This window comes from Dinoponera quadriceps, unplaced genomic scaffold (assembly GCF_001313825.1).
Source record: "Dinoponera quadriceps isolate SergipeBrazil2010 unplaced genomic scaffold, ASM131382v1 scaffold2167, whole genome shotgun sequence".
NCBI lineage: Eukaryota > Metazoa > Arthropoda > Insecta > Hymenoptera > Formicidae > Dinoponera > Dinoponera quadriceps.
The window spans coordinates 2,093,089-2,119,880 of record NW_014556702.1 but is presented as its reverse complement, the minus strand read 5'-3'; the positions used below and the strand labels follow the sequence as shown (position 1 = coordinate 2,119,880).

The following is a 26,792-nucleotide window of genomic DNA, read 5'->3' as shown; positions in this document are numbered from 1 at the left end:
GGGGGGGGGGGGGTTGTATCATTCTCCGCGATTTTGCGGAGATATCTCGGTAACGTGTTACATCTCACGATTCGCCGATCGCTGGGCGGGCAGTCGAGGAGCGGCGTGTGTAATCAACGATACATCGTAAAGCGCGGCGCGGAATGAAAATGGATGAAACGTATCGGAAAAACCGAAGCTTTATTTTGCATAGATATCACGGGGATATCACGGGGGGATACCGCGCTGGTAACCCGGGGGAGATCGTTCCTCCCTGAATGGTAACGCGGAGGGAGGGGGGAGGGGGAACGAATGCTGCAGCATGCGCTCGGGGCCCGCCTCGAAAAAGCGACCGCGTTTACGCGTTGACAGGGCGACGCGCGACGCGATGCGACGCGACGCCCGAAGGATACCCGTCGGTACGGAATTATGGCTCGCATACCAAAAGAGGCGGTGGCGACAAAAAGATTACGCGGCCATCGACGCGACGTGGTGAAAGTGCTGACCGAACGGGTCGACCGGCGGCGAATCGATATCGCGCCGCGACCCGCGTCAAAACTTCCCCCGGCGCCGCCGGTCGCCGGTGATCTGCGTTATCGCGATGTACCGAAAGGCATTCGTGGATCAAAACGGGATCGTATCCCGCTGTCGAATGGCAGAGACATGCCCCACTCGTTCGCAGTAATTTGCGCCCCCCCCCCCCGTCCTTGCGCCTGGCCGACCATCGCCTGGGGCTATTTCCGCGGACCGCGATGTGTTTTAGTGGCGAGTTGACGGCCGAGCGAATTAGTGGCGGTCAATAACACCGCGGCTGTCAATCGCGTCGCATGGGGTTCCAACAGTTGCCGTAACCCCAACGACGTCGATAGATATGGGCGAGAAATCGGCATAATTCGCCCTGCGGTCGCGCGCGAATCGACCGGCCATTTCGTCGCCTTTTCGCGCAAACGTGTCGCAGGCAATTATCGGATCAGCGATTTGAGCGACTTGCCGGTTCAATCATCGCTCGCCGATGATGTAATCTGCCGAGCACGCCGGGATCGTCGTGACAACGCGGTCCGATCGCGAATCGTTCGCTCGCTCTCGGGATGACTCGATCTTACCTTCCCCCGAAGCGAAACTTTAGTCCTACGTTAAGACCGGTATTCATAGTCGGATCTTATATAATCGGATCTTGTACAAGACCGTCTTAAGTTTATCTTCGGATCCGTCGTGCGGCTCATTTCATTGGCCACGAAACATCTGAAATCTACTTGGTTCTACATTAAGTTTTAAGGCGGAGAAAACGGAAGTAATTTCCCGTTTAGCAGCGAAGGAGAACACTGATAATGCTTCTTTGATGCTACGAATTTAGATTTCCCGGGGAAGTTTTACATTTTACGTTGAGTCTTCAAATGGAGAAAACGGAAATAATTTTCCATTTTTAGCATCAAAGTGGAGCATTAACGGTGCTTCTTTGATGGTACAAAGAGAATTTAGACTTACCGGGGGAAATTTTAAATTTTACATTAAGTTTTCAAGTGTAGAAGACGAAAATAACTTTCCATCTGTAGTATCAAAAGGAGCGCGATAGAAGACCCTTGAATACCTAATGTGGAATTAAGTAGACTTAATGTAGAACTAAAATTCCGACACGGTAATAACTAGTTTCCGGCGGTGACCAGTCTGCAAAGACAATAAATAAATTAAACATACATTAAGGCCATAAAGAGCCACGGATGTATTATAGTGCCATGAGACGAGGACTAAAAAGCTCGTATTATAATAGATTACGATCTAGTCAAGCCATTACTAACCTTTCGACCGAATTATGAGTCAGATAGATCCGGTTGTGCTTGAAGAGCTTTAGCGAAGAGAAGTACGTCATCTACGAGTTCTCCGCACTTCCGTAATAATCGTTATAGAGTCGTTCCGTCCGTTAGACGCAGTGCGGATCTGACTTTAAACAATGCGTGTTACCAACAAACAAAAAATTGTTTGCAAACAAAAAATCAACAATTTCTTTTATTTATGCTTCTTTTTCTTATGCTTGCACAAGGATACTTTCTCCCATAAATGTGAATAATTCATAAGAGACTAAAAAAAAATATATATATAAAAAAATCACGATTTTTCTCGCGATTTTCTCGCGGGTCTGAGAGACTTATGATCTTATTTCAGTGCCAAGATCTGTGTTATTCTCTTAACACATTCCGGCCTAATTTTACACCATCGACGGCTTACGTTACCCTATCATGAGGTGAATTTTACCCCTCCAAATAAACACACGCGTCTCATAATAACGCGAACACGCCGCGCGGGAGGTGTGAACGAAATCGTCGAAGCGGGTGGTTTCTCCGGATTTTTAACAATGACAATAAGGTCCCCTCGTTTCTCCGCACACACGTGCGCGCGACACCGACTTCCCTAGTGCGGCCGTTCTCCTTGCCGCCGTATTTCACGAGCGCACGGCGGGTGGCAAGGCTACGCTCACGTGGTGCAGCGACGGTGCAGCGCGATCGAAACAAAACCGAAATAGTAATACCCGTGAGTGCAAACGGGATAGGGTTTCTCGCGCGCGCGAACGTCGCACCCACACCGAGCTCGCAAATGGGATTAAGACGAATGGAAACCTTAGTTCACCGTCGTCACGCCGTCCCGGAATGCGCTCCGTGCCGCGTCGCTTTCATTTTGCCGGGAATTACAGCGGATGTAGCGGAGATTGCGCCGCGCGGGAAAAGGGTGATTAGCCGTGAGAACACGGCGCGCGGTCTCCCCGATCACAATTTCGACTCTCCGCGCGTCAGAGAGAGCGGATTAACCGTCGCACGTGCGAGCGTTTGAAACTATGACGCGTCGCATGTCTGCGGCGGCGCAACACCTTGTAACTTATTCTTCGACAGCCGGTCTATGAACTATCGATAATACAGCCGCCTAAGGCTGATTTATAACTTTTAATAGTATCGAGTCGGGCGTAGCCCTCGTGCTGCGAGGATGAAATATCGCCGTTCCCGCCGCTCTCGCGATTGTATTTCGCGGTTGAATTATTTTCACACGTGGACACGAAGTTTTAACCCTCTCCCCCTCCTCCAACTGCTTGCCGTCCGGCCGCGTTCGCAAGTGAAGATTACCAAATTCATCTGCCCGGGCGCGAGTACGACGGCTCGTAATTTACGGTCGGAATATTCAAACCGACAGCGTGTACATGCGCTTTAATTTACAGGAATTATGAAGTTCGATAAACAACGTCCGCAATGACAAACATGTAAATATATTCGCATATTTTTTTGATAAACCGCATTTTCGGATCTCGCGCGTGTTTTATTTCACGGGATCGTGATACAACTGCGGGCTGAAAACACATATGTGTATATATACATGTGTATATATATGTATATATTTTGCCGACGTCACCGTGTTGTTCGTATGTTATTCATGGCGAGGAAAAAATTTCAATATTTCGCCGCTGCGCGGAGGAAGCAAGGAAGAATCGAAGTGCGATGCGCGCGCGGAAGAAAACTCCCCGGCGTTGCTTTGCCGTGAATAAGCCGTGAAATATCGAGCGCGTCGGATTATAAAGAGAGAAAGAGAGAGAGAGAGAGGAAGAGAGGAAAAAAGAAAGAAGCAACGTGTTCCTATTTACACGCGGAGTTGTATTTCGAAACGCAGGGCCCTCGGGTGCGCACATATCGATCGCGACGACGGCACGATCGTCGAACGGAGCGGTTTCTACTTCACGCGGTATACTTGACGAGCCTCGATAAAGAGACGAGAGCCAGCCAAACCGAAATCCTTTGATCGTGTTTGAGACAAGCCATCCGCGCAGTTCCGAGCACTCGTTCTTCGAGAACCCACTTAGCAGCGGCGCGAGGAGATAGGAGTCGATTCGCCAATTCGCTCGAATCACCAGCCAGAAAGTCAAAACGGCTTGAAGAATCTCTCCGACAGCTGAACCCTTTCTTCGCGTCGGAGATTGAACGGTCTTCTTATCGCCTGCGCTTCGCTTCGCGATTCTTACGCTCATACGTGAGAAATATGCTCGGATCGAGAGCTCGAAATTGCGAGCAATAATTTCTGGATCCGGGACGGATCCCCCCTCTCGCCGGCTCCAGGTACTTGGAAATATGTCAAAATATTTTCTACGTTTATTGAATACAAGGGCCTCTTGACGGTGAATGTGTCGATGTTCGCTATGCATACAACGCTCTCTCTCTCTTAACGTCACACGTAAAAGAGAATAATTCCATGTCGAATTATTCTAAATTGTAAATAATCTGGATACTCTTTACCATCGCCGCAAAATATAAAGTAGAGCGGGGCAAAAAGTACCGCGGATAAGAAGTGCCATTTATAATATTTCGTAAAAGGAAAGATCGTTAAAGATATTCACTTACGCGATTTGAACGCGGAGAGTAAGCGGATAACAACACGGCCGATCGTTATATTCTGGTCCAAGTAGATATATGCAGCACTCATTCTGTTTCTTGGCCAAAAATACCTTTTCTTTATTGCGCTATTCTTCGTTTCTTTATTAAACTATTCTTCATTTCTTTATTAATTCTAAAGAATGCTTGAGCAAAAGTACACAATAACAGCTTACATAGATTCTGATATATTTGCAGTGAAATTGGCACTTTTAGCTCTGCCCTATCCTACTTTAATCACATATGGGAAGATTAATTCTCGTACGAGAGCGAGTTCTAGTCTCTCGACGCACTCGGGTAATCGGGATTATCTCATGTGCGTTTAGTGTATAGTTTGATTTATCTCGTAACGTTCGTCCCTAAATGCATCATGCTGCCGGTTGTCGCAGCGCGGTAATTAAAAGCATGTAAAATAGCCGGCGACGCGAAACGCATAATAGACCATTGAAAATATGCGCGGCGGGAAAATGACGCGGGGAAAAAGCGAGTAGAATAGGTCATGCATTGTGTAACCCTTTGTTGGAAATGTCGCCGATTCTCGTGGTATTGTCATTATTCATCCATTTTACATCGCACAATCTTTTATAATGTTGCTCCCGCGCGGTTATTTTGCAATTTTTACGACGGAACATTATTTCTGTCGCACCCGGAGAATATAATTTTCTTCTGCCGTTTGGCGTTAATCTCTATACTCTCGTCGCGTAACGTTAATCAATAACGCGGTGTCAACTCGCATGCGTCGCGAATACGTTCGTCGAAATGAAAAAAAGAGGAGAAAAGAGGGGGAAAAAAATATATATATATATACAGCACACGAGGGGAGAAATTAAAAATCAAATCACGTGTTTTTAACGACATTTCACATTATTTATAGTCGACATATTGAAACGTCATGAATTACACCGAGGTGCGCAAATAATAATAAACGCCGACCCGAGGTGGGAGAGGGGGGCGCGTCAATTTGAGCAACATTTTTCAAATCTTGTTCCCCCCGCGCGCTCGATACAAATGACTCGATATATCGCGCGGACATTTGGCCAGGAATGGAATTCAGAAAATTGTAAATATCTTCGCGTTCGCAAATAAATATGTCCCGTTCGCGCGCGCCGCACGCACGCGAGCACGTACGCTATTTACACTCGTCATTTCGCCGTTATCATTTTTCCATTTTTTATTTATTCCGCACACGCGGAAGCCCGGTGTAACTATCTACCTCTGGATTGCGCTCGAACACGCTATGGCTACGGCGTACCTCGCACCCGCCGTGCCGCGTAATACGTGTAACAACGCGATTAAGCGGCGCCGAGATCTCTGATCCGCGAGCACCGGCTGTCCGGCTATCGTCGCTGCAGATCGATTCAAGCCGGCACGAAGGAGATCGCAATTCGCGATAGCATCTAGTTAACGGCATAATTCTGGGTTCCACTTGGCGTCTTCTAAGACAAAGGTTAATAGCATCCCCGTCTAGCTCCTTTGACCGCAAGTATCTAATCTGGCATTGAATACGTCAGCGCAATCGCACGCATCGCGGTTAATGGAGCCCGGGGTCTTCCGCGTCGGCTCACCAACGATATTTAGAGACAGGATCGATTTCCACCGATTTCTCGCGAATAATCGTTCGGGATTCCTGCGACCGTCATGTGTCCGTGACACACTCTTCGTGACGTTACGTTTCCTTGCAGCGGAAGGGAAGGCTCACCGGGTAAATCTTGTATACAGGGTGAGGCAATAACTATTACTACCTTGAATATCTGACAAATGTTTATTAACACGTTCAGTTTATCGTTTTCGGTGCGTGCTGTGAGTCTCCACGCCAACCGATATTTTTGTCATTAAGAGGCAAAGTATTGTAAAATAATTTGTTTTACCGCCCATTCGTATTTTGTTATCGTGTTTGGAGCGCTTTTAAAACCGTCGTCCGATTTCGATACACACGGCATTCGTCGAACATGAGCGTTCAATTGTTATATAAAATATTAGAAATTTAAGCATCGGAAATGCTAGAGCTGTAAAACAAAGGAGGTAACAAAATTTTATGAGGATCGCCCCAACAAACTGTACCGATGTATATGTTATTTCAATAAAATATATCGTACCATTCGATTACAAATACAAAATATTTAAAAGAGTTATATTTTATTCGTTTCATATATTATAGTTTATCTAAACTAATATATTAAAGTTTTTTTAATGTATTCTGTTTTATTCTACAATATTTTGTTTGTTATTTTACAAATTTTTAGTTTTGAATAAATAGATTTATTTGTTTTGTTCTAACTGTGCACTTTATACCTTGAATATATTCACTTTCACAATAAATAACTTTCTAATTCACAAAAAACCATAAACCATTTTACCCTTATTCTCATATTTCGAAGATACTCAAGATAATTTATGGTTACTGCCTCATCTTATATATATTTGCGGTAGATGTTTTGAAACGATATATAATGTTAAGCTTTTACAACCACTTGCCGTACAGAGAGTAAGAGGGATTAATTAAATTTTTACTGTGAAAAAACCAGCATTGTATTGGATGAATGAGAATTTTCTCGCATTGTTTCACTCTGCATATCGTTAATTCATCAGGACGAGTTTAAATAGTGGAACTGTGAGAAACGTCGATCATTATTATTCTTCGTTATTATAATAACAGTCTTTATAGCGCGCTATGAAGGTCTGCATATAATTAGTATATTAATTAAGAATAATATACTGAAACCAATTATAATATAATAATTCATGGTATGCTGCAGAATGCATACTGGCGATTTATTTTACTTCGCGGAGCATTATCAAGCGTAGACTGATATTTTATAATTTATTTACAAACTCATTTGTACAACGAATAGACAGGAGATATAAGCGTAACTCAGGTATTAAATAATTCTGCAATCTGTTCGCATTAAAACGCGTAATTCGCGGTTAGTTTCGAACCACACGTTATGGCTTAATGATATCGCCTACGATAAATTAAATAATCTAGTAATGCGCGTTACATTTCTCGTTCAAACTAAAATATATTAGGTCCAATTGCAATAAGATATTCTCACGACACGACTCATTTGCGACACGCGCAATTACATATACTCACACACAAAGTAAGTTTCCCCCTCGGCATAAATTTCTTTCTTAATCGAGTAAGTTTTCTTTTAAATCGGGCCATATCTTTGTAATTTCATTCTGAATACTGGTTCAACAGATGATATTTCACATATTTTATAACCAAATATACTGGATGTTTCAGACCAACAGAGACAAACTTCGTGAGGGCACAGAAGAGGGGATTAGAAAACAAAAGAGTCCTCTATCATTTTGCAAACAATACGCACAATTTCGAGTTATCAAACGCCTTTACGAAGTTTGTCTCTGTTGGTTTAGGACACTCTGTATAAGGCACAACGAAATATCTCTCGTTGTATTCGCGGGAACAAACCGAGTGGAAAGTGATTGTCCGAAATATTCCACCTAAATAAACAACCTATCTTTCGCTTTCACACGTTACTTCCCTCAAACTCGCTATTTTCGACAAGGAGACCGTCGTCAAGTCAGGACTGTCTGAGCGTATTCCGCGAGTCGATCGGTCGTTTTCCTAAACCTCGACGCATCCCGCCGGAGAAATCCATTATCGTAGGCTTATTCGGGAATGAGAAGGTCGTTCTCTGCGCTCAAGCGTTACTCCCTCGCGGGCTTGAGGACTTCCGTCTTCGATCTATCGTCGTCGTCGGTATCGTACGGTGCTAGCGCGGGCTTGTCGCGGAAGTACACGAGGCGCGTCAGCATCGAGACGACCGACGGGATCTGCTTCTTCGCGTGGAACTTGATGTTCTCCGGCACGTACGATTGATACTCGATGGCGACGCGCCGGTTCACGAAGGTCATCAAGCTGAGTAGATCGCGGCTGCTCCCGTGAAGATCCAGTTCCTCGCAGAATGCCTGTATGAACCACGAGCCGGAGTCCGGGTTACGCCAGGAGTAAAAACCTGAAAGTCGTAACGTGCGGTTACTTCGCTAGTGGATTGGTTCTCTCTCGCGCGGGTAATGAGATACACTCCGTGTGACGCCGTTTCGCGACGCTCTCTCTCGTCGAGGTGGATGCGCCAGCGAATGACCCATGACCCGTGGCAAGAGGGTGGCAGGCAGGAAGGAAAGAAGCTTAGCAATATGAGACGGAAACTTAACGCGTCAACTTCCGCGTGTATGCTTAAAAGTACGTGTTCGTTAATTTTCCGTACACGCCTCGCACTAAACGCGCTCGATTTCTGCGTCGCACTTCCATCATCTTGAGCGTGAGATATGTACGCGCGTGATTTTCTCCTTTCTTGGTGAAATATAAGCCTTTTGGGTGCGCATGCGTGTGCTTGTGAGTGTGTCTGTGCGCGTGTGTGTGTGGTGGTGGCGACCTAATTAGGAAATATCAGTTTACCTGTTTCAGCGATGCTTAGGAAGTAGTTAGGAAAATGAGTAAAAATGAATTAATTTGAATAGTTAGCGTGTCGGCTCCACGTCACATAGTCAACAGATCTGTCATGATTTTAAGTTAACCCTGTCTCCGGTAAAAAGTTGCCGACTGCCTGGGCAATAAGTTTAAATTAATTTCAACTTTCCGCGCATACGAGTAACCGCGTGCCGCTCTCTAATTGTGCCGCACGGAACAGATATATTTTAACCTGAAATTGCAAAGTTAGGTGTTATCCCTCGGTTTAACGCTTGAACTTCTCTACGGGAAGCCGTGCATTCTACATTCGAACGGCATCGTGCCTTAGGCCTCGTTTGCTACGATAGGTGTAGAATCAGCGAAGTGGTCTAACGAGGATAATAACGATTGCTCAGAGTGTGATCCCAAATTCTTGTCTGATATCCTTCCGAACATCCTCTCGAATGTTCGGGGAAACTGTTCATTTCATCACTTCAGATTAATTATTATTCGACAATCGATTTGCTCACGTTGAATCGCTCGAAAATGTGCACACTCACAAGCTCAATTCTTCCCGTATCGTCCTGAGTCGCAATTATTGAATCGAGTCACAAATCACTTTCGTTGTTTCTTCTCATAAATCTATTTTACATGAAATATTTTCGTACCGTTTAACCTAATGTTACATGTTCGATATTATATTAATAATTTATTCGTGTATATTTAATTAACGAGCAGCTTATTCGAGTCGAATTTCGATTCTGCATTAATTTAGTACGTGATTTCGGAATTTATTTAATATTGGATTATCGCGAAATTCTTCCTTAATTTCATTAAGCGGTATACTGTCAGGGATAACTAATGACTCGATCCAACACGACACCGGCGTAGAATCGGAAGAATCGCAAGAAGTATGCGATTGACCGTGGAATCGAGAACGTCGATGCAGATCGCTCATAGCGAGCAGCAGCCCCGAAGTGGGTCGTCGCAGATAGTTTTTTTTTCGGACGACATCGCTCACTCTCTTAATCTATCTCCTTAGATCCGTTCGTAGTGGCGCTGATTAGCGTTAATGCCGATTAGTTCGCCGGGATTAGATCATTCCCCCCCGCCTATATTACACAAGGTGGGATCACAACGCTCGCGACTCGCTAATCTGGGATTACCTGGCGTGTATACCATGAATGCAACCGGCGGAGCTTACTGCACCGAAAACTGTTCAATTACTTCGTCTCTTACTTCGCTATTCTCCCGCGCTGTTATTGCGTTTGCAGGAAGGACGAGGGGCGCTTATCATAAACCGCGTTCTAAACACACCGCGATCGGTGGAGATTCGCTCGGTTCGCGGGGCCATTTATTGAGGATCGCTTATGTCGCCCTAGCTCAAAAGGACTACTTCCAATTTACGTGGCGTGCAAAATTGCCTCGGACGCGCACGGTCTGACAGATTCCTAGACAGTGATCGAACAGTTACGAGCGGGGCAGGGGGGGAGGCGTGTATTATATATTATAGCGAATTCGATCACTCGCACTATATCGGATTAATGTATACTGAAGGTCGCTGCGCATCAAGCATCCAAATACAATGCATAACATAAGCACTTTAACGACGATAAATCATTATAATATTCATACATTATAATGTAATATATAATAATAATAATAATAATAATAAATGTAATAATGTATATTCACCGTTTAATAATGTGACAATATTATTAAGTGCTTGATCGTTCAAATATCTTCCAAATTTTAGCTCGAAAATTCAATTTGAAATTTGACAAACACGTAAGCATGATTGTACCCTTGGTTTATAGAAAATTAAGCTTCCTCTGTTATTCCAATAATTTCAAAGACGTACGCATCCTAAATATTTAATATTATTATATGTAACAATATTACTTTCTTGTCCTTACCTTGAATATGGCTCCACTATCTGGTCCATATCAAGTTGGAAGTTCTGTTTTTTTTTTGAAAGTATCCAGAACCGATTTCTTAAAAAGAGTTAGTTTCGAATAATAATAATAGTAGTATATGCTTATATGCCTTTTTATCTAAATGATTGCTTCAGTATAGTAGTCTTTAGCATACACCAATCCGATACAGTGCAGATGATTGAATTCGCTATTAGATTCGTGCATTCCAGAACTCGTGCGCGAAAACGATAAGTTTTATATCGTCATCGTCGTAACGAAGAGCCTTGGGGGGGGACTACGTTGCCAGAATAGACAAAAATCGTGTCTGTACCCGCTTACCGCTCGAGAATATGTAAGAGAAATCGATTCCCTGATATATTCGAACAACGTGCTCACCGTAAACGACGCGTAGTACAAACCTACGGATTCGACGCGACATTTTTATCGCGCGAATTTTCACTCGAGCTAATTTCGCTCCCGCGCAGAAGTTCGAGTACCGACCGTTTTCTCTCTCTCTCTCTCTCTTTCGACCAGTCGTGGCCGAAAATAAAACGTGTTTGTACACGGTTAATTTTTCAACGATTTTTAAACGGTGAATTTCGGATACAAGTGTGCCGTAGCGATTATATCCGAGAGCGTACGATGCGTGCACGTTAAGCGGCAATAATAATAATTCAATAACGCGATGCGACGCGAATCAAACACGCGAACAACATTCAGCGCAAACCGGTCGGACCTACTCGATGATGTATTAACCGCGTGTTCACTCCTATTGCGAGATGTTAAATGCATGTCCCCTATCATGAAGGTATGTTAACTATGCGCTTATCTTCTACATGGCATATTAATGCCACCTTCAGCATCGGGCCAGGTGTTATCCGCCAATTCAGTACCACCCGCGTATTAACAATACGTCCACTTCGTGCAGCGTGTGTTAAACGAGCGAGCGAACGTGTGTGTGTACGCGGGCACGCACGTACGCGCTCCCACATGTTCACATATTAATGCCTAACCTTGGGATATTAATAGCATGCGGACCGTCTGCATGCCGCGTTTATTATATCGCGCAACTATTATCCAACTCCGACGTCTATTATACATATTTTATATCGCCACATGGAGATAATTTCCCGGGAGCGGATTTTACACACATTCGTCGGTGCGTTTGTTCATTGCGCGAAGCGACGATAGTGGTGGTGATGGTGTGTACCGATGTTCATCGAAAGAGAGAGAGAGAGAGAGAGAGAACCTCCGTGTGTACCGAAATAAATCCATTACGCAATCAGAGCGCGTGATTATCATTAAGCTCATTTCGATTGCGAAACGTAAATCCGCAGGGAAACGGCTCGTTTGTTCGCGTCTCATTTCGCCAAATCTGGGTTTGATATTTCGTTATTGTTATCAACCGCTCTAAGTATCGACTACACAGCGAGTTTAACGTGTCCAAGACGCGCGATGTTTCTTGCACGCGGTTGAACATATATGTACGTGTATTTCGTTTAACCGCCATGAACAAATGTTGTTTGCCGGTCTCGCCTTAATACGATGGACGGTGTATATTCGCAAACATCATTCCGTAGAATACACGCGCATTACATAAATTCTGTTTACCTTCCTTAATCGATGCGACGGACGTGAGCGAAGTTGCCGGGGAAATTTTGCGGCGCATTTCCGCGGGAGCGAGCCACTCGCGGCCTTATTACGTCCGATTTCAAAGCGCGCGGATTACGCAAAGCTCTCGCGTGCGAGAACGCAACGGCTTCTGAATGTTTTTATTAATTTTAATCGAAAGAGGCAAGATATATCGCCAGCAGAGAGATAACCTCCGGGTTTTTCCCCCTCAAACACGCCGCGAGTTCCATCCTTCGTGTCGCATTCGCGTCGGAAACGTCATTTTTTGTAACACGCGACACGGCCGCTTTGTAATCGCTAAGTCCGACGGACGCATAATTCGCGATCGCTTCGATTACAACGCGCTGACAATCGACAGGTATTTTTCATTAATCCAATTCCGCACGATTGACGTCGCGTTGGTATGCTTTGCCGCGATGCGAAATTCTCGTCCAGCAACCTGCCAACGCGTTTGTTGCGTTGCCGAACTCCCGAGCTTTTTTTCGTTTTTCGTGAATTGTCGGGCTGCTGCTCGCAATAAATCAACGGTACTGCAATCGTAACAAAGTTCGCGCCATTCGATCCCGAATTTAGGCGAATCTCCGTCAAGAGCTCGCAATATTTCATTCCGAAACTTATACGTATATATATTATACGTATGCATATATGTACATATATATGTATGTGTTGCACGCGTATTACCGCAGTGCGTTTGCGATTTGAGATTCGTGAAGTTTCGGTAATCGCACTTCCAAAATTACGTTTACGCCGTCGTATTGAAGCTGACGTCGAATGTCGGAGTGTAAAATAAAATTTCGAACGACGTGTATGTATAAAGAAATGATTTCTCGGCGAAACACAAAGAGACGTCGAAAAGTGGAGCGTCGCTGTGGATTTACGTGGAAACAGTGGAAATGCATCCCGTTTTTGCGAAATATGCTGTGCCAAGTACGCCGGGCGTATCTTGCCGATGACAGGATCCCGACTAGAAAAGTATACCTGATATTGTATAAGGTCTTATATAATTTCTTAAGACCCGATAATATAAACTTAGATCCGACAACCAGTTAAGGCCAACCCGAGCTGGACCATGAGATAAATTTCTAATCGGGATCCTTGTCTTCCGGAAATTTATATCATCACGCCGACATCGCGGATAAATAATCATTGTATTCGCGCGTGCGGGATAATTGCAACGGTCATGTCGACGCAGCGCTCGTTGCAATAATTCATAATTATAAAATCATCAAAACACGTAATGACTATTAATTTACTGCTCATTACAAAATGATTCAGAAATAACAACCCTAAATATCATCGTCATCGCGAACGCTGCGGTATCATATTCAATTCGCTCTTGCAATTATACAGATTTACCCCAATTAATATTTTGCTGATTATTATTTGTTGAATTAATATTGTAATTCTCTACCTTTCTCTATATAGCAATCCCTGATAAACAATCGCTACGAGTGAATTTGTCGCGGGACAATGTCAATTCGTCGTTCACCGTGCGAAAGAGATATAGAGGTGGCAGAGAATTTACACGAGGGCACTTTTACGTCGGTCTAATGTATGGAAAGCGCCGAGAGGGAGAGAAAAAGACGGAGAGAGACACATAGAGACAAAAAAAAATATGTATCACGGCATGGAAACTCGGCCAGGAACAGCCCGAATGGCCCTAAAATAGCCGTTTGGGCGAGCTTGGACGATGTCCAATTTCAGACGGTGGAATTTTTCTTGTCCCCGCCAATATTTGTTTTGTATCGGTTACCTTAGAATAGTACGTGTTCATTTTCATTTGAATGCTCCTTCGTTTCCGATGGTAATGTTAATAAATCGTGAGTATCGGTGCGCCGCTTCACACCCGCGCGATGCTTTAAAAACATCGATTTTCCCTTCTCGAAACATACACACCATAAATACGCTTTCGGTGCAATTCATAGTTTATTTCGATTCATTGCACGGTACCCTCTACATATTTCATACAATGCAGCTGGTTTCGCTGCGGAGGCGACCGCGCTGCGAAATTTTGTCGTTTCGTATACAAAGAAAGGATTCGTTTCTATGAATTCAAATTGGGTGATTTTGCCCTCACTTCACGACTACGACGACCCTTTAACGTGAAAGACAAACATTAAAGATGGGAGGAGGAACAGTTGCTTTACGCTTGTACATTTTGCTTCATTTTAATCGGAACAAGTCCTACTTCGGCGGAATTAAATTAATTACTTAGGATATTTGGCATGTAATTAATGCAGATTCAATCTCGCGATTCGTTAAAGAGTTATTGAAAATGTTGCAACTAAATATCGGAAACCCCGTTGCAAAAGGTGGCGTTTAAACAAATTTCCGCGAAGAAAAATCGCCGCGACGGAGGGGGGCGTCCGCGGGGTACTTTGAACATTCTACGCGTGTCTGCGTGTCGGTGCGTGTGTACGTGTGCGCGGTCGAGGAAGGGTAATCGTATTTAGATTATATGCCAGACTCACTTCGATACTCGAGCCGGCATTACAAGCGCGAGTGTATCGATTTGTCGGTTGACTGATTGACGTTCTCGCTAGACGCCGCGTTGTTGTAACGCCGCGTCGGCGTGCACCGATGTCAACACAAATCCTCGCACGCCATTAGCGACAACAGGTCGACTGTTTGCATGCAGGTGGAAATCGCGCGAAAGTTTACGCGCGATGCAGGGTCGGGCGCGGTCATCGATGCCGGACGAGCCGGGCTAACAATAACGTCGGTTATTCGGTGCGCGTTTTCAGCACGCAGTTTTATAGAGATAACCGTTGCTCGCACGATCGTAGCGTTTTCATCCTATAATAAAAATTACGACATACCATTTATAGGAGCAGCAATGTCACCAACGCTAGTTTCCTTAAATTTAGATCGGATCCGTTGCGTTTTCCTTCAAAACGGAAACATCGACAACTGTCGTAAACTTTAGTTTTCGCGACGAATGATCTCAAGAAATGCCGTCCGCGGATTCTAGCCGACGTCGGCTTTCTTTTATTATGATTGTCGATTACCATCGAGAACACACCGTGTCTGAAAGCGTGTGATTTAGGTTTACGGGAAATTATCGAATCGCCGCTCGGTTCCAAATAGCAATCAAATATCGGCAATGACTGATATAATAATTTGAAATTGCACAGTACAACCGGCTCATACCGGCGGTATTGAATTGCAAATAATATTGGTTTACATTCATTAACGAGTTTCGGTCGCGATGAAAGGGGCGGGAGGAAGGCGAGGAGGTATGGTGTAATCGAGAAATCGACGTGGATCACCTATACATCACGGGCGCGCGCGTGAGTGCGAGCGCTGTTACGCGTCCGTGAAGTCTGTATTATTCAAAATAAGCAGCTTACGACGCTATAGAAACTCGGACACATGAGAAGAACCGCCCCCGACTCTCATGCGCTATATCCGTTTATTGTTTAGTCGAGTATACGTCTCCGCGTAATACTTAATACTTTCTGCTCGGTGGAGTATGAAAACTGGCCTGAAATGCATTTCAATGCAATTATCAGCGGGAATTCGAGTGCCGTCGGCTGCTCGAGGAATACAATACGTGGTAAGGAGGGCGAGGGTGCTAGGAAATGATATGTGACGTGTGAGGTCATGTCGTATAATGAATTAAATTTAACGACGCGGATCTCTGCGACGCACAATATTTCAGCACGATCTTTGCACGGTAAAGCTTCGATCGGCAAATCTAATTATCTGCTGTAACTACATATTAAAATTTCGACACATCAGGTATCGTTTTAATCGATTCTTAAATTTGAGACTCCCTCTTTGTACACTTACGCAAGAAACTTTTTAACATTCAGACGCGTCGGGCGGGGGAAATGTGTATATATTAAATATGCATATATATATTTACATACTACTTTCTATTATGTGTGCATCTCTATTAGCTCAATTGATATATAAATAAAGCAGTGATATGAAAAATAAAAAATAAAGAATAAATAACATCTTTGCGTTTGTTAACATGGCGTTTATATTTATTTCAAAATTAACATTTATTATTTAAATAGTTAAATATAGTTGTAGATAAATATTTTCTTTCATTAAATAATAAACTTCTGAAGGGTCCTTAATATCGTTACTGATAATCCACTCTAAGAACCAACTACTTGAAAGTTTCAAGAAAATAGTTTGGAAAATTATCTTGAATAGTTTATATCAAAGATCCTCGCTTTACAAGTGTTAGTATCTTTGGAGAATAATTGACTTTCGGAGTAATTTCGCCCGCAGATTCCACGTCGCATATTAACGAGCAAGTCTTTGATGAGAACGTTTGATCATATATCCTTGCAAATTCCGCTAATATTATATGTACGGCATACATATTAACGACAGTACTTGCAGGCTTGAAGTTCGAGTAAACGTCTCATTAGCTAACATCGCATGCGAGATCGTTTGTTATTTGCATACCTCTATTCACACGCGATATCCGTTCATTAGTTTTTCGACCGCGACGTATTCTCGATTACTCACGTCAATTCAACATTGTTCATCAATTTGCTGAGGCTTCCGTGCTTCAATCATAACGCTACATATGGCGATACAAATCAATCGAACGTTTCGCGCGTCGATTGATTCATCATCATCATTGACAATAGTAATTAATAACGATGCCTGCAACGAGATCTATATGAAGAATCTCTTTGTTACTTCACATCACAAATAAATCATTGTTTGAAATTATTCAGAAGAAAAATAATTTGCTGGTCTAACAAATTTTATACTTTCGAAACGAAATCTGTCAGTTATTATATCGACAGCCAAAGGATCTTTGTTTTAATACTAATTGCAATTCGCTGAATTATTTTGTTGAGTGTACAAATTATTTTGCAGTATGAAAAAAAAAAATTGAAAAATCTAAGAAAACAATACTTTCTTCTAATGACAAACTGACATGCCCTAAGTACAAATTCACTCAGCAAAGTGTTTTCTATCCTGGCAACAAAACCGTTTCCAGTCTAATCACGAATAATTCGCTAATTTGATTAAGCCAACTAAATTTTATTACTATCGCAACAAATATACAGTAATAACGATGTGGTTTTGCTACAACAGCAAAATTATTTTTCTCCATCCCGTATGGAAATTTCCCAAACATTCCCAAACATAGCATAGATTCTGATTAGATTATTCAAACTTATCCCAAATAAATGTAACATATTGCGATACCAATTAGGAATCTCATTCTTATCCCAATTATAAGAAAACTTTAGGCAAACGTTGAGCAGAGCAAATGGAATATATCTGGGTTTCGCACTTCTGGAACGTTACACCTCTAACTCGAATTTTTATAGATTTCCCAATCAGAATCCATTATTCTTTAGGAAATCCAAATAGATTCCAATCAGGTCTCAGAACATTTTTATGCGGGCTCTAGACGTCGAATGTCACTTTGTGTGTCATTAGTCAACTTTTATTATTCTTCAAAGCCGCGATGTACTTTCGAGTATCGAGCTCTCTTTGAACTCCTGCAACGAGCATTTCCCTTTCTTACTTCGCAAAATTAAATGAAGTATCACTTCCGGATAATATATTCGTCAGTCAGATTATCCGTGGGCACACACATACACGCGGATAATCGAGAGTGCACCTTATATCCGACATTCCTATAAGTCTTCGTCACACCATTCTGAAGCGCCTCTTTCGTTCAGATTCTCCGCATTATCTCGGGACGGGCTGTTTGAAATAAGGAGCTTACACGCGCACTTGTGTGCGACAGCACTTACCGGATGCACTTGCGCATACGTACAGGCTGCTTCAGAACTATCGTTCATCTCTCTTAGATTTTAGACGGCTCTAAAACAAGTGAACGAACGAAGCAAAATCAGTGGATGTCAAGGAAAGAAATAAAAAAAAAACGAGGAAAATACTGCTATCAATAACGTCAATATAACGTTCGCATTTTCACGTTGAATTGTTCATTTTTACGCGAACACAGTATGATATGATACCTCGCGGCAAACACAGTGACGTGGAGAAATATTGTCTAATCCTTTTAATCCTCAAATATCTACAAAGAAAGAGGGAGGATATTTCTCTTTGCCTCTTCCTTTGGCGGACTTTCGTACGATAAATTAGCGGACAGTATTTGCGTTACAAGTGCTTTGGTTGAATCATTTCCTCGTAGAACGGTACACACAAGGGGGGAGAAGGATAATAAACGATGAACGATAATTCTGGAGCCTCCTGTACACGCAGAAAGCCTCGTGCACACGTGCATTTAAACGTGTGTAGAGGACACGCGGCACACCTACCGTCGTAAGTGGAGTACGCGACCATAATATCTGCATAGGCGGGGATGCTGTACATAGTCTTCTTGCTATCTGTCTCATGAAAAATTTTCACCCCTTTGTCCAGTTGCGCCCCGCGGCATGCCTGCGGAAAAGAAAAATGCACGTGCGAATACGACGATACTGGATTTCGCCGGGCGCGTAAAAGATGTATGGGAGCCGCGGGAGATTTCCTTCGCGCGGAAACGCGAAGCATTCCGCGAATTGTTGAAAATGTTTTAACGCGGCGTCGGAATCCGATCGCGAACATTTATTGAGACGCTCCGGGAAACCAGCGAGGAAAAGGAGAAAAAAAAGGAAGAGGAGAAAAATGTGAAAAGCGCGCAATCTAGCCGAACCTAGCGGCTGTGCCGTGAGCCACGAGTTCGGCCGCACCGTAAATGCAGTTTACCGAAGTTTCGCGTTCACGTAATCGAACACTTGTTTAATAGGCCGTGACCTATATTTTAGGTTTGTTTAACGCCCGCACAGAGAAAGTCGATACGGAACGATATCGAACGTGGACCGTTATATTATAATCGGCTATTCAATTTCGACGAATATAAAACTTCGAGGGCAGTGTGCAGTGACGCGTGCACGTGTGTGCGCGTACGTGTGCGTACACTCGGCATATTCAATCGAGGGCAATATTCAATCGATAGTTGTTAATAACTAACCGAGAAAGGCATAGAGAGAGAGAGTTACAGATTGCTAGACACGTGTGTGATCAAAAAATTAATTAGATTTTGAATAAAAGCAAGCAACGGTTGAAGATGATCGAACGATTATTCTAAAATAAAGAGGTCAGAGGAGCTTTCGGATCGCAAATGAAGCTTAGTTGTATTTTCTGCAATTTTTACACAATACGCAGGAAAACATGTTGTGTTAAGAAACGGTTCACTAAAATTTCGTGTCATTTTAACGTGGAGGATTTAACGTTATATTTGTGTACTTTTGAATACATATTCGTGCGCTTTTTAAGGGGCCATGCAATAATTACGTCGCGAGAAATTGTTTTCTAGACTTTTATAATCCAAATTCGGCTTTTGTAAGAAATTCCAGAAATTCCGTTTCCTTCTATCAAAACGCGTTTGGTTCGTTCATCGTCCGCTCAATTCAGCCAAACTATTTCCGCGTGTGTAAGCGGCTTGATATATTAAAGGTCCCTAATGCCGAATGTTTGTCTCGCGATTGCTTCGGTATCGGTGAGCCAGTGATAGAACGTACGAGACAATTACACGCAGATCTATCGATGTTTACAGCGTCGTTAACGGAAGGTGCGGCAACTTGAGCGGAAGCGCAGCGAGAAATATGGGGGTCACTTACTTGAGGCTGGCGTGGCTGCACGCGGCTTTCAAGCGCGCAGGAAACGGCAGTGATTCCGATAGATACGGCCGCAGTGCGGCGCGAATTTCCTGCCGCGATTTACATCGTTTACAAATCACTACGATCCGTTACGTTCGCGCCGCTTTCCGACTTCCCGCGTCGCGCCGATTTTTCGCGCGAAGGACGTGTCGGACGCGAATCATTAAATCGTGATTAACCACGCTCGTTAACTCAATCACGAGCGATTATGCGGAAATGAGTCGGTTTAATGATTACACGTGCCGAGTATTGAAAGATGCGACGTGTGATTTGCATCGTTGCGCAGCGCGCGCGCGTCATCATTCCCAAATGACCGATTTGTCTTCGCGGCATTGTCGCGCGAGCCCGGCCAATTTTTCCTACGTTTCTCGCACGTGTAAGCGGCCGCCCGTTCGTAATCGTCGCTTCGTGAGCATTTCCGAGCGCAGTCCCGACGTTCAAGGCGCGCCAGGTTAAATTACTAATCATCCCGATCGTTACGATTGCTAACTTTATCGCGCTCATTTATCCCCGTCGCGCTTTATCTTCGGATTCACCGATCCTCCGGCTCTATTCGAGACGAAAGCGGTAATTTCGGGAGGTATCCGGCCGGTAAGGCTTCCCGCTTCTTTTTCTTTCGTGACAAGTAAATTACAATCATTACAATCGTGATAGCGGGCCCGGATAAATCGTCCCACGTGCAATCTCCGCGACCGTCCAATACATCGACCGGTGATCGGAAGGCGCGCTTTCGCCCGAAAATGGACAAGCCGTAAGATAAGGCCCCTTTTCCGAAACTTTCCGCGATATTTCTGCCGAGTCCCGGACTCATCCTTGCGTACCCCCGTTGAATACCGGTTGAAATTTCAACCGTTTCGTATGCATCATCCTCTCGCGTCGCGGAATTGTAAATGCAATGATCGGAGATAAATCGTCCACAGAGCGAATGCGAGCGTATGAAATTATTACGGTCCGTATCTCGTAATGAAATCGCGTAAGTTATATCGCGTCTTCTTTTCCATTACGTGGATATTTATGCGTGCATACAGATGTCACGTGTGAATGCATCGCGCAAATATACGTAACGCGACGATAACGCGCCTACAAGAACGCGCGTAACCGAGTTTTCCCGGCCGTTCCGAAAACTCGAGCTTTCGGTTGACCAAACATTTGCACGTTGAGCGTCGGAAAGGGAGCGTGACGGAAATATTCGCCGATAAAAAAGGAAGGGTGCGCTCGTACATGTATATGTACATAAAAAATATTGCGCGACGCGAATCGCCGCTTGGCAGCTCTTTCCTCTTTTTTCTCTCTCTCTCTCTCTCTCTCCTTTTTTTCCTCATTTTCAGTTCGCCCGGTGGCGAAATCCTCGAAGCGATGCACACGCGCATTACTTTGGGAATTATGCAAATAACAGTTTTTGCCGTCGTCCTCTTTCTCCGGCGAGGCGGGACGGGGAGTAATCTTAATTACTGCGGTGCATCGCGGGGAGTCGTCGTCGTCAACGTGCGCGCTCGCTCGCTCGCTCGCTCGCTCGCGCGAACAGGTTCCATTACATTGCAGGATGCACATATTTCATTGGCTGCGCCCGCTAAAAACCCGACGGTGCACTAATGTGCGCGAGTCCGCAAATCCCTCGGAGATCGTCGTGAGGCAGATAAATGGGGAATGTCTCTAAATGGAAAACGATCTCGGCAGGATTATCCCCGGGAAAAGAATTAGATCTAGCGCGGCATTGTTGTCGGAATTATGCGACCACGCCGACTTAATCGTTTTTGAAATACGGACGATCGCCGCAATTATACCGCCCTCGTTTCGCGGCCCGCCATATTTACGATTAGCTCCATCGCGGCTCCGCGGCGGCCATCCATTTTAGTATCATCTACGTCATCTATTCCCATCCGTTAGAAGGTAATTACAGAAAGCCAAGGGAAAACTCCGCCGCGGCAGCTTTAACGGGAAACGCGTATAACGGATATCGGCAATTGAATCATAATTTTCCTAAGGCCCCTCGAAGGAATTTTAGACAGCGAAACGTAAATGAATACAAATTGTCGAAATTTGGTAGAAATGAAAGTAGTATTATACTTCTTCCTCCAGTTTACATTTTGTACAATAACTTTGATAATAATCAATATTTTAAATTGAAAACTTAATTAATATATTCATCAAAACGTTGTTCAAACGATTCTCGAAGTTATGAAATATCTGTTATATAGGACGTTATTTAATATAAAAAAATTATGGCGACATTATATGATGGGTCAAAGAGAAACGGGAGTAATAATATGGTTACCCGTTAAAATAGATTTAAAAAACTGGTTTTGTTATAAATTTATATATTCATTTAAAATAAACTTTCTTTTGACTCTTCGACGGTCGACAAATTACATCAACGATAGCACGTATCTCTCAGATACTATCATATTCTAGTTGAATTAGTTAAGTTATAGTTTTGCGCAGTTGTTTTTCATGAACGGAAGAATTCATTTATGAATATTAAAAAAAGTTAATTTAATTAATTAATTCGGTTAGAGAATAAAAAAAATATAATAATAAATAGAATATAGTAATATCAAAGAGATTCATACGACCATCGGAGTGTAAATTAAATTATGATTTTGCATAGTTGTTTTCCTCGCACAGAAGGATGCATTTTTGAATACTCAAAAATAGAAAGTTAGTTTAACTGATTAAAATAAAATTGAAAAAAAAATAATTTAGGAAACTTATGTAAAACGCTCGGCACGTTTATAACAAATATTATTTTTTCTCTTATTATTATTTTTTCTTTTTCTGTATTGTTTATTTGTCAAACTTGTATCAGAAGGATATTTCCTATAAATAAATAAATAAATAAATAAATAAATAAATACAAATTGCCGTCCCGTAAATGCATCACGTCGTAGCCATAACAATATTGAAGAGGTAAAGAGAGGTGGATACATAGAGGGAAACGTGATTCAGCTGTTTACGGTTTGACTGCAGCGTTATTTCAAAGTTAGAACGTGTATCTCATAGATATTGCGATCGTTGAAGTGTTAAGAGAAATAACAATGAATACAACCATGAATTTTTAACGTCAATATTGATTTCGTTCTGAAGGTAAATGCAACCTGTCAAAAGAACAATTTTTATAAAACGAATAAACTTTTTAATCTAACTTGAGTTATTGACTTATCGAATAACTATTTTGACATGAAAGCCACGAAAAGAAGATCATATTAAATCTATTTTGGTGGGGGGCCAAATTAGTAAAAATGCCTTTTATTGTTATTGTTTAACTTCGCATAACTCGAAATGTATACAGCGGAATAAAATGATAAATAACGAACAAAACACTCAAGTGTACGTATATTTGTGTGATAATATATACACAAGTTTGAATGAAAAAGAATAAAGAAGAATATGAAAATATGTATTTAAATGTTAAAATATATTTAGAGAATGTTTCCAAATGCTCGAAAGTAGAAATGCGTTATAAGAAATACCGGCTATTGTGTATTGGCATATTAGCGCCATTGTGTGACTACTAAACAGATGATTCTATAAATAATCGTTAACTAAACAAATGATTCCATAGGTAATCGCCAGAATTTGTCATCTAATAACGAAGATATTAAAGAGAGCCATAATATTTACAAAGATACCATCTTCTCTTCTACAGTGCAAAACAAGCAAGTTCGAAGTTGATCAAAATACATCTACGCGACATCTACTTTAGATTCTCCTACTTGAAACGTATTAAGGCGAGCAACAAATAACGGCGGTAGTTCCAAGTTACATCCTATACATCAAATTTTATAAAGCAGAGTAATGATCTTTTTCCGTTTTTCAACTGAGCGGGATAACCGACACGGATATCCTTTCTTACCGTCACGTTCCGAGCATGTGAGACACGCAATCGCATTCCCGGCTAACTGAATTTATATCTGTCGCACACGGCAAAAATATCGTATATCAGAAGCAACCAGGAAACGTAATTATCTTTTTTTTGCGCTTTTGTCTCCCGTTTTTTTAAATAGCGATGTCATATCCAAACGAGAATTTTGTTTATTCAACTAAATGAGTTTCTCAGCGTAGATAGCACGGAAAATGTCTAACTGCATATATAATAAGTACTATACCCGACACATTACTCATAAATTATCAATCTTTGGGTGATCTAATTACAAAATTTGCTGATTTCGAAATTATGTTCCAATGATTCAATTCGATTTCATTTGATTCGGGCGAAATTCCGTCGATTCGATTCAGATTCGAAAATAAAAAAATGAGATTCAATTCGATTCGACATCGCAAATCTTTTCGCACATCTCTAAATCATCTATAAATATAAGTGCCCATCGCGACGGTTGATAACGATTATTCGTGTCGGGATTATAAGAAATTTGTAGGACATATTCGTTTGCAGCGCTCAAAAAGTTAATCGAACGAAGTCTCGCGAGTCTCTTCGCGAGCCATCGCGTCGTCGTCAGAAATCGTAGCTGTCGAACTTCATCCGGACACGAGAGGAACGATGCACCGCGGTTGAAAAATCGAAAAATTCCAAAAGAAAGCGGAAAACAGGTGGATCCGAGTGAGCCGACTCTTTTCGCGACCCGCGAAGGGTTTCTCCCGGGAAAATTTCGCCGACCGACGTGTATCATTAACAACGATTAACTCGAACGCTCGATCGGTACTCACAATGCAGAGCTCGCTCGTTAATTCATACGTCACTCCACGCGATCCGTACGAATCCGCGCGCGAATTGCTCAGCGTGTAACACGGCTCGTTCAGACGTTTCGCTCGGAATGATCCATCACGGGCGATCGTTCGCTCGCCGGCGAAGGCAAGAGGGAAAGAGAAAGAGAGAGTACGAGAGAGAAGGAGAGAGAGATAGAGAGAGGGGGCGAGTCCGGTTCTTTGAAACCCGCGGCGCGGGTGATCGTCATTGTTCGGCGGACGCGCACGGTTCGCGCGATTCGGACGTTTCATCCGCCGCGATGTATACGGCGCACCTGTCAGATAGCGTACCTGAATGAAGAACAACTTCGGTTTCCCGGCCAGGCTGGAGCATCGATCGCCCGTGAAAGGAGTCCACAGCATATCGACTGGATACAAGCTGTCGGTTGAATGCAATAGACCCGATTCGCCGTGTGACATTGCGACCACGATCAGGCAGTCGGCATCCGTGTGGTCTTCCGCAGCGGCTTTAATGAAAGGATTAATTAATCCCTCGCGGTGGGCGTAAACGATCGTTGGACTGTTTAGCCTAATAGTTTGTGCACAAACAAGCCGACCCGATGCGAGAGAGACAGAGAATAGAGTAGAGAGAGAGAGAGAGAGATTTGCGCAGATATTGCCGCAGTGTCTGCGAACTTGGTAGTCGAATGGCAATATGGCTGCGACTGCACTCGCATCCTCCGGATTTTCGTGTTAACATCGAGGAATTAGGAATGAAGTTTCTTCCGCCTTCCCGCCTCCTCGAGTAAAATTGTACGAAAGAATTTCTTATTAAGGTCCCAGGGCGCGGCTGTAACAGTGAGTTACGACGTGAGAGGCGAGAGATTACACATAGTTTACTTTTCTCGCGTTAACGACACGCATCACGACGTAAAAAGCGAAGAATGCAAATGGTTTTTCCGCGTGAGATGCTCTCCCGGGACGGCGATACGGTAGCGATGATAGTGTCACAGGCCACGTTAAAATAATACAAAGTAATCGCTTTTATCTAAAAAAAAAAAGAGAAAACAAAGTTAAAACGCGCGAAAATAAAATTTTACACGCTCGCTGATTACATCCATTAAACGAAACACAAGTGGTAACAGCTGTCTCGTTTTTGGGAAAGGTAAAAATGATCCTTTGTCCGGCCGTAGATAAATTAATTTTGCGTTTTTGGGCACGACTGGTAAACACTTTTGTGCGGCTGACGGCACCGGTTACGGTTGAATGTAACCAGATATTTCGTGAACGCTTATATTGTCCGTGCTTATTTCAACATTCGCTTTGTGAAATAAAAACTTTCATTACGCAAGACTAGCTGTGATATTATTCATCGCGGATTCATAACTTTCGAGAAATTTTAATAAAATGGAGAGGTATTAAAACCTTTTCAGGATAAAGTCGCCGCTGGCCGCTCGGCCGCTCGCGGATTTTCGCGGTGGCTTTAACGAAAGGATTGATTAACTCCGCGCTCGTGTTAACAATACCGCTGTTTATTGCGAATCGTCGCGCCGTGCCGCGATGTTCACGGACGGTAAGCGTACCGATTATGGCATCGCTTGTTACATTACGGAACGCAATAATAGCGAACCGTGCGAAAGCAACGATTTTATTTCTTTCCTCCGGAGAGAAGAAAAACAAGCAAAAACAATAAGCAGAAGTATAAAGCGGCGCGCACGTAGTAGCGAGTACAGTCGAGCGCGTGCAAAAATTTTTGTCATGTTGAACGCGCGCGCGCGCGCGAGAGAGAGAGAGAGAGAGAGAGAGAGAGACCGACCGACATTATTCGGAGCGCAATATTTTTACAAATTATAATTTTTATTATTTTTGCGTCTCACCCCGCGTGCTTTCTCGGCCCTGTTTATTACGGAGATTACGGCGATCCTATTTCACAGTAGTTTGTTCGGTCTTTATTACAGCCGCCGTTCGGGATCCCTTCCAGCGATTTACTGAAATCCGATCTTTTTTCTTATCACTTTATTGGACATTTTAATCACGGGCTCTTTCCTCCTCGTACTCCCACGCCTTCGACTTGAGCGCAGTCGTCGATACATCGCGCCGCGGCGCGACGAGTCGTTCTTACGACTTGGTCCGCGAAGAGCATCGATCTTTG

General features: G+C 43.3%; 2 protein-coding genes across 3 annotated transcripts in view; one reads left to right on the top strand and one right to left on the bottom strand.

Moving 5' to 3' along the window:
• The window catches only part of LOC106748000 (alkaline phosphatase-like), a 206,526-nt gene that overhangs the window by 86,349 nt on the left and 93,385 nt on the right, over positions 1–26,792 (top strand). The gene's annotated exons all lie outside the window — the stretch shown is intronic.
• The window catches only part of LOC106748001 (caspase-1-like), a 46,732-nt gene continuing 26,796 nt past the window's right edge, over positions 6,857–26,792 (bottom strand). For both annotated transcript variants that reach the window (XM_014626130.1, XM_014626129.1), the window contains exons 4-6: positions 24,992–25,167; positions 18,617–18,737; positions 6,857–8,365 (exon numbers count right to left, since the gene is read on the bottom strand). In XM_014626130.1, coding sequence (XP_014481616.1) covers positions 8,058–8,365; positions 18,617–18,737; positions 24,992–25,167 — 605 coding nt within the window. In that variant the 3' untranslated portion in view covers positions 6,857–8,057. The remainder of the gene's footprint in view (positions 8,366–18,616; positions 18,738–24,991; positions 25,168–26,792) is intronic.